General features: G+C 42.4%; 1 protein-coding gene across 8 annotated transcripts in view; it reads left to right on the forward strand.

Moving 5' to 3' along the window:
• Positions 1–14,295, forward strand: part of Tpk1 (thiamin pyrophosphokinase 1) — a 312,826-nt gene that overhangs the window by 4,969 nt on the left and 293,562 nt on the right. For 5 of the 8 annotated variants that reach the window (XM_040740430.1, XM_040740433.1, XM_040740429.1 and 2 more), the window contains exons 2-3: positions 5,523–5,592; positions 12,876–12,948. The exons of 2 other annotated variants lie outside the window; for them this stretch is intronic. In XM_040740430.1, the coding sequence (XP_040596364.1) occupies positions 5,523–5,592; positions 12,876–12,948 (143 nt within the window). Of the gene's footprint in view, positions 1–673; positions 747–5,522; positions 5,593–12,875; positions 12,949–14,295 lie in introns of all 8 variants that reach the window. One more of the 8 variants, XM_040740438.1, reaches the window with a different exon arrangement.

The raw sequence follows: 14,295 nt of genomic DNA on the forward strand, positions 1-14,295 counted from the left end.
TCCCCTCACTTGGGAGGCTGAAGCAGGAGGTTTGCAGAAAAGAAAACATATCATGCGTGGTTCTTTAGTCACTGACTACAGACATGTATCTGTCCGCAGAGACCTAGGCATGAAGTGGCCATAAGCTTGTAAAGGAGCTGAAAATTTCCCATTGGGTAGTGTTTGGAAACACAAATATCTCCTGACTTAGAGTTGCCTGTGGCAATCAGTGTCATGTTGTATGAGCTTGTCATGTAGGAGCAAAAGGCTTTGCCATCTAGATTTGTGTGAGTATACTCCGATATTCCCATGATGAGACATCAGGAGGTTTTTGTAAATCTTACCTTGGTCTTGCAGGCCCTCCAGTGTCTGACTCTTGGTTCTTCTGCTCTTCACTCTCTGTCCCAGTATTTACCTAAGTGAGCAAGCATTTCATTCACTATGCTTTCCTTCTCATGCTGCATTTGTCGCCCAGAAAGCTCTAATTGTCATTCAATAAGGTTGATTTCAACTAGGACCACTTGGAAAGGGAGTTACAATGAGGGATGGTCCACATTAGGCTGGTCTCTGGGCCTGTCTGGGAGGAGTTTTTGTGATTAGGTGTATTGATAGGAGAAGACCCAGTTTGAAGGTGGAAGACACCTCCAAACTCAGTAATGCACACATTAATTCACTCTTCTGCTCATGACTGTAGATGTGCTATGACTAGCTGTTTCTGGCCCTTGCTGCTGTGACTTTCCTGCTTTGAAGGACTGTGACTTGGAAGGGTAAGATAAAAGGAAAACCTTAATCCCCTAAGCTGCCTCTGTCTAGGTATTAGAGCAACAAAAACAGAACTTAAGACACAAAGGCTGGAGGATTGCTGCTTAAGGCCATCCTTGTGAACATAGTGAGTTTCAGGCTATTTAAGGCTACAGGTTAGGCCCTGTCTCAAAAAAAAAATAATAATAAAAAAGGAACAAACGACATCAACAAGCCCACAAAATTTTTTTAAAAAAGAGTTTAAATATATTTTATAATGTATGTTGTAGCTTTTTGCCGCTAATGAAGTATTTGGCACAAATGAGTTTTATAAAGACAGTTTATGTAACCTGCAATTTTGGGTCATCAAAGTCCAAGAATAGGTAGTGTACCATGGATTTAGCCTCCAGTAAAGGTTGAGGATAGTGACCCCTTTGTGGCAAGGCCCCATGTGGGAGCAAGCAGTTTTATCTCCATCAGAAGGCACAAGGAGAAACTAGGGTCCTTCCGTCTATATGAATGCCTGAGCTCTTAAAGGTTTATGCCACCCAACAGTATCTTCACATTGTAAACCAAACCTTTTATTATAGTGATGTGTCATCCTCAAAATAACAGACTCACGGTATAAAGTTAGGAAACATAAACAGAATGAGCCGGGTATGTGTCTCAGTGCCAAAGTAATTTGGTATGGATACGGCCCTGAGTTTCATCTCCAACGCTGCACAAAACAGGACCACACTATAACCCTCAGAGGCTGCCACTGTTGCCACTGTGTGTGTATATATATATATATATATATATATACATATGTGAATATTTCATCTGTGCATTTATGTTAACACCCGTCAGATATTTACTGCATATAGTAATTCACTTAAGCTCTTTTAAGACAAAAATGGGACTATGATATAAGTTGCTTTTCTCAATTTGTGATTCCACTTACCCATATTCTGTAGTATGGAAGGCTGCCCATATTTAAATTTCTACTGTTCTAGAATGAGTTTTCCCAGTTGCTTTCTTCCAGCGATGACCACCTGTGCATTTCATCCAGTCTTTATAAATCTGCCATGCTTGTTCCTCACGTTTTTAATTCTCCTTGACATTGTTGACATTTTAAATAAAGCTTTTACATCAGCCTTAAATAGATCTGATGGAATAAAAAAATACAGCAATTTGATATGTCATACGACTCACTTTAGAAACATAACTTCTGAGTCAAAAATTCCATTTTAGTTTCTACACATAATTTGATCTTCATAAATAAATTTTATGCTGGCAAGCCTTTTATTGATCACTTTGCATTTCTTTGTGAAAAGATTATAGACTTACATTTAGAAAAGATTCCTTTGAGCATGATGCTCTTGGGAGTTTTTTTTTTCTAAATTGAATTACCATTATTGAGATTTGTTCTAAACTTAATTACCATTTTAAGTATTATTAATGCACATTTGATCCAGTCAGCATAATTATACTACAGACTTTTGTAATTACTAACGTTTACATGACATTGTATGCTCAGTATAGTTCTACTGCTTCAACAGGGCAGTGCCTGTGGAAAATTTGTGGAAATAAAATGTGGCCCGGTTTTTGAGCTTTAGATGTGCTCGTCTTAGTTATGTGACCTTCCCATGTCACTTAATTTCCGTGAACCTTAGTTTCCTTATCTGCATAAAATAGGAATAAATCCAAACATTAAGTCCTTGGCAACTATAAGATGTTTTAAAGTAAATTTAAGGAAAGACCTGTTCAAATGTAAAGTTCTCTTATTAGAACTTTGTACTAAATAAGCAACATACTGTTTATTAGACCCTGATATCTCTAACATTCATTTTTCTGATCTATTCTCAAGTGAGGTTGCTATTTATTTGGATAACAGTGTTTTGTTCAGTTAGGTGAGAGAGTCCCAAGTAAGTTTAACTGCATTTCTCTTTGTGTCACTCCAATTCTGTGCATTCATGCCTGTTGAACTTTGTTACTATCTACGTATGAAATTAGTAATTATGGAGCAGTATATTTTTTGATTAACAAAACATTTTGAAACATTTTGTTCAGTGTAGTATGAATGATATTTCTTATATTTCCGGGTACTTCATGTCTGTTGAAAATACTTGATTAAATTTAAATAGTGTATTGTAAAACCTGAGGTAAATACATACCCATTACTGGTGGGTACTGAGAATTCCTGGATCATCTTTCTTGGAATTCTGACCCCTGTGGATTATTAACACATTCCAGTCACAAGCCTCCATTCTCTGCATTTTGTAGTAGCCCCCACATATCAGGAACCCAAGTGGTGACATTCATATGTGTGATCCTCCCATAACCTGCTCAGCACACCAGAGTAAGATTTGATGTGTGAGAGGAGGTTTGACTTCTGTGAATTTGTACTGGTTAAATATGTGTCAGTAAGTAGCAACTGTTTCTTGGTCAAACAGTCGGGACAGTTGATAGACCTTTCTGGTTTTGTCTGGTCTCTAAATCTGTGCTCTGTGGTGCAGCAGCCACTATCTCCATGTGGCTGTTGAACAGGTAAACTCTACTGTTCCTGTAGCTGGCTATAATGAGTAAAAACACAGAAATGCCACTCCATTACTATAGCATTTTGAGTATTTTCTAAAATACTAAGTTTCGTAGGCAGCCATCACTGAGCCATGGTTGGTTTCTTTAAGAGGTCAGAGAGATGGAGTAATGGTTAAGAGCATGTACTCCTTTTTCTGAGGACCCAGTTTGGATCACACAGACATGCACACATACGCATAATTAAAAAAACATAAATTTTTCCAAAGCATCAGAACTTTATTTTCCCACCATTGTGAATGCCATGAGTCCAAGATAAGGTATCATGATTTGGTGTGACTTCTTCTATAGATCTCTTTCCTTATCTTGGAGATGATTTTAATTTCCTGTGTGCACACATGTGCTTTTCACTTGTGATAGTTTCAGTTTCTGGTCATTTTGTTAGGACATAACCCTTTTGTTAGTTAGAGGGGTACAAATAAGGAATTTTTTTTTTTTTTTTTTGGTTTTTTGAGACAGGGTTTCTCTGTATTGTTTTGGAGCCTGTCCTGGAACTTGCTGGGTAGACTAGGCTTGGTCTCGAACTCACAGAGATCCACCTGCCTCTGCTTCCCCAGTGCTGGGATTAAAGGCGTGCACCACCACTGCCCGGCCAAATAAGGAAGTTTTAAAATGTCACTGCAATAGGATATAGTTGCTATGTAGAAAGTCCTGTGTGAGTGCCGTGTACGTGTGCGTGCATGAGTGCGTGAGTGTCTTTCTTTTCTTAGGTGCTGATGTGTGTATCTGTATAGTTCTATTTGTTCGTTCAACAACAAATTCCTGATTATCCACTGTTAAAGAAATATTGTTCAGTAGTATTTATTAAAGCACAGCAAGGAAGAGTCCATTCAGGGCCGCTGAGGTAGATACAGGAACCCCCACAGCCAGTTCTTTTTTTTCACAGCCAGTTCTTACAGTGTTCGTGAGAGATTAGACGCAACTGTGCCTGTAGCATGGTGAAGTGGGATCTGGCAGCCAAGGGGCAGGAAGGGCAGTCAGTAAATGGAACATGTTTAAGGGGAAACACAGGTGCTGCAGAGTTTTGCTTAAAACAGTCTAGAAGGATTGTTGCTGAGGACAGGCCAGGATACACAGCCAGCTCCTGGGGGATGGTAGAGGATGGGAAACAGGATACACAGACAGCTGTTGGGGGATGGTAGAGCATGGGAGACACAGGATACACAGACAGCTGTTGGGGGATGGTAGAGGATGGGAGACACAGGATACACAGACAGCTGTTGGGGGATGGTAGAGGATGGGAAACAGGATACACAGCCAGCTGTTGGGGGATGGTAGAGGATGGGAGACACAGGATACACAGACAGCTGTTGGGGATGGTAGAGGATGGGAGACACAGGATACACAGACAGCTGTTGGGGGATGGTAGAGGATGGGAAACACAGGATACACAGACAGCTGTTGGGGGATGGTAGAGGATGAGAGACACAGGATACACAGACAGCTGTTGGGGGATGGTAGAGGATGGGAAACACAGGATACACAGACAGCTGTTGGGGGATGGTAGAGGATGGGAAACAGGATACACAGCCAGCTGTTGGGGGATGGTAGAGGATGGGAAACACAGGATACACAGACAGCTGTTGGGGGATGGTAGAGGATGGGAAACAGGATACACAGCCAGCTGTTGGGGGATGGTAGAGGATGGGAAACACAGGATACACAGACAGCTGTTGGGGGATGGTAGAGGATGAGAAACACCTTAGGATTTTGAGGGCAGGATGGACGTAATGTACATCACACTTGAAGGAAGTCTACAAGGGACGTATGAGAACATCTGGCCAAAGAATCTGTTATGACAGGGATCTAGTGTTCAGTGCTTCAGGGAAAGGAAAGAGGACTCCTATGAGCTAGCCACTTCCTGTCACTGCAACAGAATACCCGAGAAACTTGAAGGAGGGGAGCACTGGGAGCATGCTCAGCAGAGGGAGAACATTGGATTATGGTGGGGGGGGGTGACGGGACATGGACCACAACCACACAGAAAAGAGTTACTTTGGCTCTTGGTTTCTGTTGTTGTGGGCCTCTGGAGGCAAGGCACAGTACTTGATGGTGAGGAGCACTCTGTGGAGAAGGCTGCTCACCTCTCGGTTTCTGGGAAGCAACATCTCTTTTAAAGTCCCCTCCCACCCATACCCAGTGACCTAACTTCCTTCCCCAGGCCCTGCCCCCAAAGGTTCTCCCACCACATAGTAGTTTCTGGTGACCAGTCTGTCAACTTACAGGTCTTTGGAGGACAACAAGTTTCAACCTAAAACACTCCGAAAAGATGCCGCCTACAGCAGGTGGTTTAAGGTAACAAACATTTTATATGTAATTAAAAATTTCCCTATAACCTCTTCAAAGGGAGTAATTCTATTTATTTTTATTTTTTATTTAAATTAGAAACCATCTTATTTTGCATTTCAATCGCAGTTCCCTCTCCCTCCTCTCCTACCCTGTCTCCCACTGACCCCCCCATCCACTCCCCAGGGAGGCCTTCCATGGGGGATCATCAAAGTCTGTCACATCATTTGGGGCAGGGCCTAGGCCCTTTCCCATGTGTCTTTGTTGAGAGAGTATCCCTCGGTGGGGATGGACTCCCAAAGTCATTCATACACTAGGGATAAATACTGATCTACTACCAGTAGGCCCCATAGACTGACCAGGCCTCCTAAATAACACCCATGTTCAGGGGGCCTGTTTCCATCCTATGCTGGTTTCACAGCCGTCAGTCTGGGGACCATGAGCTTCCCCTTGTTCAGGTCAACTGTTTCTTTGGGTTTCCCCAGCCTGGTTTTGACTAAGGTTAATTTTATAGTTTATTTAAATTAGTTTCTCAAAAATGTTGCCATAACTTACAATCAGTATACAAGTTATAAATGTTAAGGTTTACATCTTTCATTCTAAATTTTCAAGCTTCAGAAGGTGGCTTATATTTCTGTTACATTTTAGTTCAGATGCTAAGTTCAGTTTTCATTGAATATATTTATATAGATTCAGTTTGTAATATAATTTATCACAAATGGCAGATAAGCCTCTTGCCAAGGCTGCAGTTAAGGATTGTGTTATTTTATTGCCAGGGTTTAGCTAGGAAAATCTAAAAGACAACTGGACTTCAGAGGTTAATCCTAATTTTTTTTTTATTGATCAACGAATAGCCTCATAACTTTGTAATTAGTTTCACAGAGAATGAAAAGAATATTCCTTCTTCAAGGTCACCCCCAAATAAAGGTGTTGTTAGAGATAGATCGGGGTTGAAACCTGCGTGTTCTGCTCATGCTTCTTTGTGTCAATAGGGCATTGTTGTTTGCATGGAAATAGTGTGCTTGCTTTTGAAATCTAGCAGAGCGTGGTCCTTGAGTACAATGGACGTTTTCTTGTCTCAAGAGTTCCTATCTCAGAGAGCAAAGCTGTCACACAAAGTCAGTGACCGTCGGAGCCACTCCAGAGCAGTGGCTTCCATGTGCTTTGTCTTGGGAACTCAGTGAATGAAATTTGGGGCAATGGGAGGGTGAGTTTAGCAAGTAGTTTTATGAAGGGATTATAGGAGTGAGCAGAAGACAGCTCCTCCATAGAAGGATGGATCCTAGAAAACAGGAGCCCTCGGGCCGCTCTTCTCGGGGCTTTTTAATAAGACTGGCAGAATGGCTGAGGCGTGGGGGGCTGGGCTGCTCATCCACAGTGTTTCCAGGTGCCTCTCAGTTTGTGTCATCTTCACACGGAGGGTGCACATGCAGGTTGTAGAAGACGGGAAGAAAGATGGCAGGGATCCAGATCACAGCCAGAGCTCCATTCTGCCCAAGACTGAGCCAAGGGCAGGCATCTAGATCAGAGCCAGAGCTCCATTCTGCCCAAGACTGAGCCAAGGGCAGGCATTTCCAGCTTCTGGCCCAGGACAAATAACTGAACTACCCTGACCAGTTTCTGTATCCCATTCTTATCATAGTAGAACTTAGAACTAACTTACAGATTTGTGAAAACAAACAAAACCGACCACTTTTTAGAAAAAAAGAGGCGGTGTCTCATCTCCATGTAAGGTAAATGCCTAGGCTAGTGTGGTCTTTTATTGTCATGGGTTCTGTTAATCGGATTTCACTTGTCTGTGTAACTGCAAATCCATCTCATGTCCTCCTCAGCTCTGCGGCGCCTTCCTTGGCACGTTGCTGCTTTGACTGCAGTGCTTTCCTTCAGCACTGTTGGCCTTCTCCTCCCTTTCCACCAGCTAAAGTGTGTGTGTAGCGTGCCCAGGCTTTCTGCCGTCACTGAGCGCCACTTTGTATGTGTGCCGTAAGTTTCACTTTCCCCGTTTGATTTGATGCTCTTTTGTATTTGCCTTGCTTTTCGTTGTGCTTTTAATTATGTTTCATTGTGTTTGATGACCGACATTGTCATCCATCTCTTGCTAATGGCCGAGTTGTTTCCCTCATTTAAGCAATGTCTCTCTGCCTTTGAGAGCACACCTTGCAGAGCTTTATTCTCATTGGCTTTAGTGGTTGTTGCATTCCAGATTGCTCCTCTCTCAGTTACTGTGTTAGGATTTTGATAGTTATATGCCTTTTGAAACTGAGGGAATCCTATATATTTAGATTAAATAACAAAACATATAAAGCAATCCTCTGAGGGCACTTTTAGTTTTGTTAATCAGAGCCCCCCCCACACACACCAGTGATTTAAATAGGGAAAAGTAAAATCTATAGGTTTTGGTTCATTAACAGCAGATGGTTCTTCCAGATCAGTGTGATTCTATACTGACTCCCTAGTAAGGGGATTTTCTTTTCTGTCCTTTTCTTGGCTAAATCCGTTGGAAAGCATTATTCTTTGTAGGTGGCAAACAGATGCTCAAACAAATGAGTTTCATATGACCGTAATCCTGCCTTTATGGCACCGTTGTTTTTGAGTGTACTCTTCTGTAGACAGGAATAATTTCTGTAGACAGGAATAAGTTCTTTAGTTTTTGTGACTTTCGGCAACTCTAAGATTTTGATGTACTCCTGGGTCATGTGTGAGGGTCTGGTTTCTGCCACAGGTGCTGCTGAAAAGTTTGTCCTTTCCCAGCTAAGAGCACTGGGTGTGCAGTTTCTTCCTAACCCAAGTGCTAGCGCTGTGAGCTGTGTTTGCAGGCATGGGAAATCTGTGCAGCTTCCCATAGCATGAAGTGGGCTGACTCTCTGTCGGAACATAGTCAGGCAGCTCTGTCTTTCTGAGAAAACACACAGCTTTGTCAGTGTTGATGTGCTAACCCAACTCTCACCTCAAAAGAAAAAGAGAGATAACTTAGTCTAGGCCAATTGAGCATTTCCCTAATACTCACAAAGCTAGTCACACACGGGAGTGAGCAGTAAATGGCTATTCAGGTTCTAGAATAACCTATGATGAAAGCATTTCCCTAATACTCACAAAGCTAGTCACACACTGGAGTGAGCAGTAAATGGCTATTCATGTTCTAGAATAACCTATGATGATTTGGTTCTGTGCTTTCAATATTCCATCTCCCTACAATCACTGGAATTGTAACCAGTCTCATAGGTTATTTAATACAGGTATGGCTTTTTCTTTGGCACATTGGATAAACAGCTTGTTATTAAAAACACATTTTATTGTTAGCCTTTAATATATATTAAAGCAATGGAAATTTATCTTTACTTTTCTTTGTTTGCACTTTAAATTTCATAAGAGACTTTTACTTAATTTTTCTTACTCTCCAAAATGTTGAGAAATCTGAAATAGACTATTGTCGCACCTGCTGTGCGGCCTGCATCCAAGAATGTAGCGAGGTAGTCGGGATAGATGACACAGAGACCAGTCGGTTGCTTTAAGAAAACTTTATGCTTCCCAAGTCAGCTTAGGAGGAGACCCCAAGTCCGCTTAGGAGAGAGGAGTCTCTCCAGGAAAAAAGAGCTTCCCTTTTTAAGGACTTCTGTCATCCATCTACATACAATTCTTTCCAGACTTCTCACCCTCCTGGCTGGTGGTTTAATCTCCGGCCCCAGAATCTGGGAGACACAGTAGCGGGGGGGGGGGGGACCACACACAGGAAGAAGCATCTAGCCGTAGAGGGTGTCAAAGTCATGGTATTTCAGAGCCCTATCAAGAGCTTTATAGCACTGAATTGTTTTCAGTAAACATTATCTCACAGCTGCCTGCTCCCAGGCCGAAGGGGAAGTGGGTTTCTGCTCAAGGTGTGGTGTCCCCACAGACTATTTTCCAACACTGGCATTTGTTGAAATGATACCTGCGCCAAGAACTGTTCTAGGCATGGGAGATCCCAGCAGATCTCCTCAGCCCTACCATCCCTTCTTGGATCCTTAGAACCACTCAGAAGCTCAACAAGACCCTGCTTCCCATCATTTTAAATGCGGGTTACAGGATATTTATAACACTAATCAGAGCTAGTGGTTCATCACGAGATGAAATAGAGCTTCCGTGTCAATAAAGTAACAACAGAAACTAAGAAATCTTTCCATACCCTTGTATACATTTACAAATTTTTTTTTGTGTGGTATATTCAAACCTTGCTATGCAGCTGAAGTCCTAAGTAACTGTGAAACCCAGCATCTCAGCCTCACTTCAGACTTACCGAATAGAAACCCTCCTTTCAGTGATACCTCCAGGTCAGAGTTAAGTCCCTGGAAATGTGGGAAACACTGGCATAAGAGGCGTACCACACACTTTTCAGAAATAATGAAAACTAGCAAAACCTCATATTAAACGCTTATGCTTGTTACTACCCAGTTTCATTGTGAGTGACGCCCAGTGGTTTTCCTTTGAGCTTTCTTATTGTCCAGCTGACGGTATATCTGGACAAGTCTTTAGTGCAGAGGACAATCCGTTTGAGAGTGGCTTGCTAATGACCTGTGTTCCAGTAGTATCTCTGGTGACTGTCTCCTTTGGGACACTGGCTGTATTTCTCAGAATAGCCACATGTGATTTTAATATATGTTGATACCGAATGTGGCGCTTTCCATGCAGCTTTGATTTGGTGGTGCTTTGAGTGTTGGGGAAGTAAACGTAAAATTTTTATATGTAGTCACTAGCCCCAAAATAATATGTTAGGAAATACACACTAGTGGTAATCTTCACAGTGTGCGCTCTCTGATTTAGAACCACGGGACAGACAAGCCGCCTGTCAAATGTGTTATCTGTTGCACGAGTTCGAATCGGTCTTAATGATAAAAGCCCAGAGTCAGATACAGGGGTAAATGCTGAAAGATCGGAGAGACAAAGAAGCCACCCACAGCCACACCTTACCTCAGTAACGCCCCAGCTGAAAAAGAGCAAGCTCCTGTCTCCTCCTGCTTTATATTCTTCTCTCCATCCAGCCATCTCACTTCCTGTCTGTCTGTACGGACCTCCAGACCTCTGTGATTAAGCAACTGCTAGGTCTTGCCTTCTGATCATTCATGTAAGCATTATTTGTTAGAGTACAAACAAGATACTCCCACATGTATCCCCAGTCCTGTCTTTGCACATTTTGGTGGAAGAATCCATGCACATTGTTTCTGCTTCCCAACTCCTGTCCTGGTACTTCTCGACTTGGATTAGCACTAGCCACGATCCAAGTTGGGAAAATTATTAAGATGTGAAAGATTACCATGTCCTTTCTGTGTAATCCTGGGTTTTCCTCATGGACCCTTGAATGACTGTATGGGGTGCATTCCCTTTTCTTTATTTTCTTTTTTATGATTGCTTTATTTTTATTTTATCTGCATTGGTGTTTTGCCTGGATTCATGTGTGAGGATGTCAGGTCCCCTGGAATAGGAGTTACAGATGGTTGTGAGCTGCCGTATGGGTACTGGGAATCGAACCCAGGTCCTCTGGAAGAGCAGTGAGTGCTCTTAATTACTGAGACATCTCTCCAGCCCCCGTTTTTCTTTCTTTAGATAGACTGTTTTATAATGCTGTGGTAGTAGAAGTTAATTAATAGTCACACACATGATTCTTATCTACAATATTGCAAACAATTTTTGTGCAGGGGGCATGTAATTGATTTCTACTCTGACAAACAGATGGTCCAAGATATTATAGCTAATTTCTTTGCAGCAGAAATTATAAAATCACCCAGTTTACAGTATTCTATTTCAATAATGCTTTTTTTTCTGGTTCTACCATAGTCAAAAAAATACTTAACAATTTTTTTTTATTAAATAGTTAGGCTTTGTGAGGTGGTGGTGGTGCATTCCTTTAATCCCATCACTTGGGAGGCAGAGGCAGATGGAACTCTGCAGTTTCAAGGCCATCCTGGTGTGTAGACCAGGTTCCAGGGCTATGTGGAAAAACCCTGTCTCAGGAAAAAAAAAGAAAAGAAAAAAAAAGTTAGGTCTCAACCACACAGGAATAGTTTGTACAGTGTTCATATCTTAATGCTTAGAGAGCCCTTGTTACAGTAGATGCACTATTTCTGTAGAGTCTGGAAACATATTTCAGTAATACTCTTGGCCCATAGCCACATCTTGAAATTTGTGCTAATATCCTCATTGTTGAATAAAGTCTCTGGCGTGAGATCATTTTGTATTTGTAGGAAAGCCATACTTTTAGTTTTTGGAAATTATGGTTTAATATCAGTTAAATAATGCTGATTTAATTGTTAAGGAACCTTTTTGAATCTGATTTTTCTATAACTGATATATAACAACCTGTATAACAAATGAATATGCACCCCCAAAGTGTAGACTATAGCCTTTCACAACACAGTACAAACTTGGCATGGACACCGGGAGTGTGCTCTGCTTAATGCTGCTGGTGCCTCAGCAGACAATGCAGACGTGTGGCGAAGCAGCAGAAGGCGCTTTCCCCAGGAAGGTATGTCAACCAGACAGGGCTGCATTGCAGAATGCCCTGGAAACAGCCCAAAAGGAATTCTAACCTCATAATGCTCCAGTGACTTGCTGTAACAGCTCAGCAGCTGTGTGTAACGCTAGACATTTCCAGGTGGTGAGAGAGGGCGTTCTAATTCCTCAGCAGCCGGTCTCAGTTGTTCTTTCTTTAGCTCCTGGAAAAGATCCAGCATTGGATGACGGGGCGGCAGGAAAACAACCTCCAGGGCTCTCTGGATGTGCATCTGTGTTTTCTCATCTGTTGTCTGGCAATGAGGTGGACACAGTAGTCAGTAGTGTCACATTTAGGCAACAGTCGCATGGATTTATGTGCTTTAATTCCCTAAGCTTGATCCCATGTTCTAAGTGTTGCTGTCTAATTACAGAAATGACCCCTCACCCCAAGTCAGCAAGCATTGTATTGAACTTTGTTTTTTTTCCTCATTTTCAATCTGTTTAAGCATTTAGCTTTCTATCTGGGTTTTGGAAATAAGAACACACTGGGACTTGGAGGCTCTGCAAAGACTGGAGAGTAACAAGATGACATAGCTCACAGTGAGTGCTAACATGGGGTTCTTGGGAATCCCCAGGGACTGTAGAGCACGAGAGGATGGTGAGGATTTCCAGGTGCCTTATGCCCAGGGCTTTGAGGTACTCTTCAGGCTAGGGTAACTTAGGCCTGGGAAGCCTGGTGGGAACTTGACGCAGTTTTGTTTTAAAACTATAAAATACTTGAATACTTTAGTTTCTGCTGTCTTGATCCACATTTGCTGCCATTCTAGGAACAGTTGGTTTCTGAAACTTCTCCCTTGTCTGTTATCAAGTCACCTGAATTCGTGTTATGGGTTTCAGCAGGTGAGTTAAAGAAAGCCTGCAATAATTTTTGTTGATTTTTAAAAAATTCAAGTGAAGGGAATCTGCGTGCTGACTGGCTCAAACTGATGACATTCATAGACGCCACTGTTGACTCTCAAGTGTGCTCTGGACTGTGACATTAGGCAGCTGTGGAGGGATCCTGCATATGGCCGCGTGGTCACTGGAAACCTATCATCATTTTAACCTTTCTCTTACTGTTAGATGAGTGCCCCAGGTAGCACACCGCTTGAGATAAAAGTCCGGCCGTACACTTCTGCCCTTCCGTTGTACTTTGAAGTGTAAATGGCTTACGTTTAGTCAGTCTTGTTGTGACACTGAATCATTTTTACGGTGTCTACGCCTTAGAGCTGCTTCTGCAGATGCTGACAGGCGCAGAAGCACCACTCACCACACACAAGGACCCTTGAGAGATGGCTGCGTTCTGTGAGGGGTTTTCAGCTCCCCGGCATTGCAGACTGAGTCATATGTGAGCTGTGCACACTGATGCCGGCTTCAGTGTGTTTATGTTTGCTAACACAGATGATGATCCTTGGTCCTTACTGCGCACCTAGGTTTTTTTGAGGCTGTCGTGGTTTGCATGTGAGGTGACACCTACAGGCTCATGTGTTCGAATACTTGGTCTCTAGTTGGTGGTGCTGTCTGGGAAGGTTGTAGAACCCCTCAGGGGTGGAGCCTCCCCTGAGGAAACGCCTTACTAGGTAGGCTTCCTTAGAAGGCTGAGAACCCAGTTCTGCTTTCTAGTTTCTCTTCCTCATGTGCTGTGGGAATGCGGTCACGCTGCTTCCTGACTACCAGGGCAGCCTTATGTCCCTGCTGCCATGGCTTCTCTGCAGTGAAGAATCCTTAGCCCTTTGGGAATGCAAGCGGAATAAACTCTTTCTTTGCTAACTTGTTTTTTTTGTCAGTGTGTCTTTTCACAGCAACAATTAGGAGCATAGTGGCCAGCCACTTCTGAGAGTTGTCTGTACATCTCTTACATTCTTATGAAAGATCTTGGAGATGAAGATAATGGGGTACAGAGAGGTTGATTGTCTTGTCCATGGTCATACATGTAGTAAGTGGCAGTGTGAGGTTTAGGTATATTCAATTTGACAGCATAGCAAATTATGAAGTGTACATTGTGTGTGTGTGTGTGTGTGTGTGTGTGTGTGTGTGTTACAGCTAGGTGTGCTTTAGATGTGGTTCTATTTCTCTATTGAATATTTTTCTTTTTCCCAACCTTTACCATTCTTCTCTCTGAAAACACATTAAACATACTCGCTTGCTGGTCAGAGCACCACCATCTTTACTGGGGAATGGTATTCTATTTGGGACTTAGTTTTGAGA

The sequence above is a fragment of the Mesocricetus auratus genome, unplaced genomic scaffold (genome assembly GCF_017639785.1).
Source record: "Mesocricetus auratus isolate SY011 unplaced genomic scaffold, BCM_Maur_2.0 Super-Scaffold_100694, whole genome shotgun sequence".
NCBI lineage: Eukaryota > Metazoa > Chordata > Mammalia > Rodentia > Cricetidae > Mesocricetus > Mesocricetus auratus.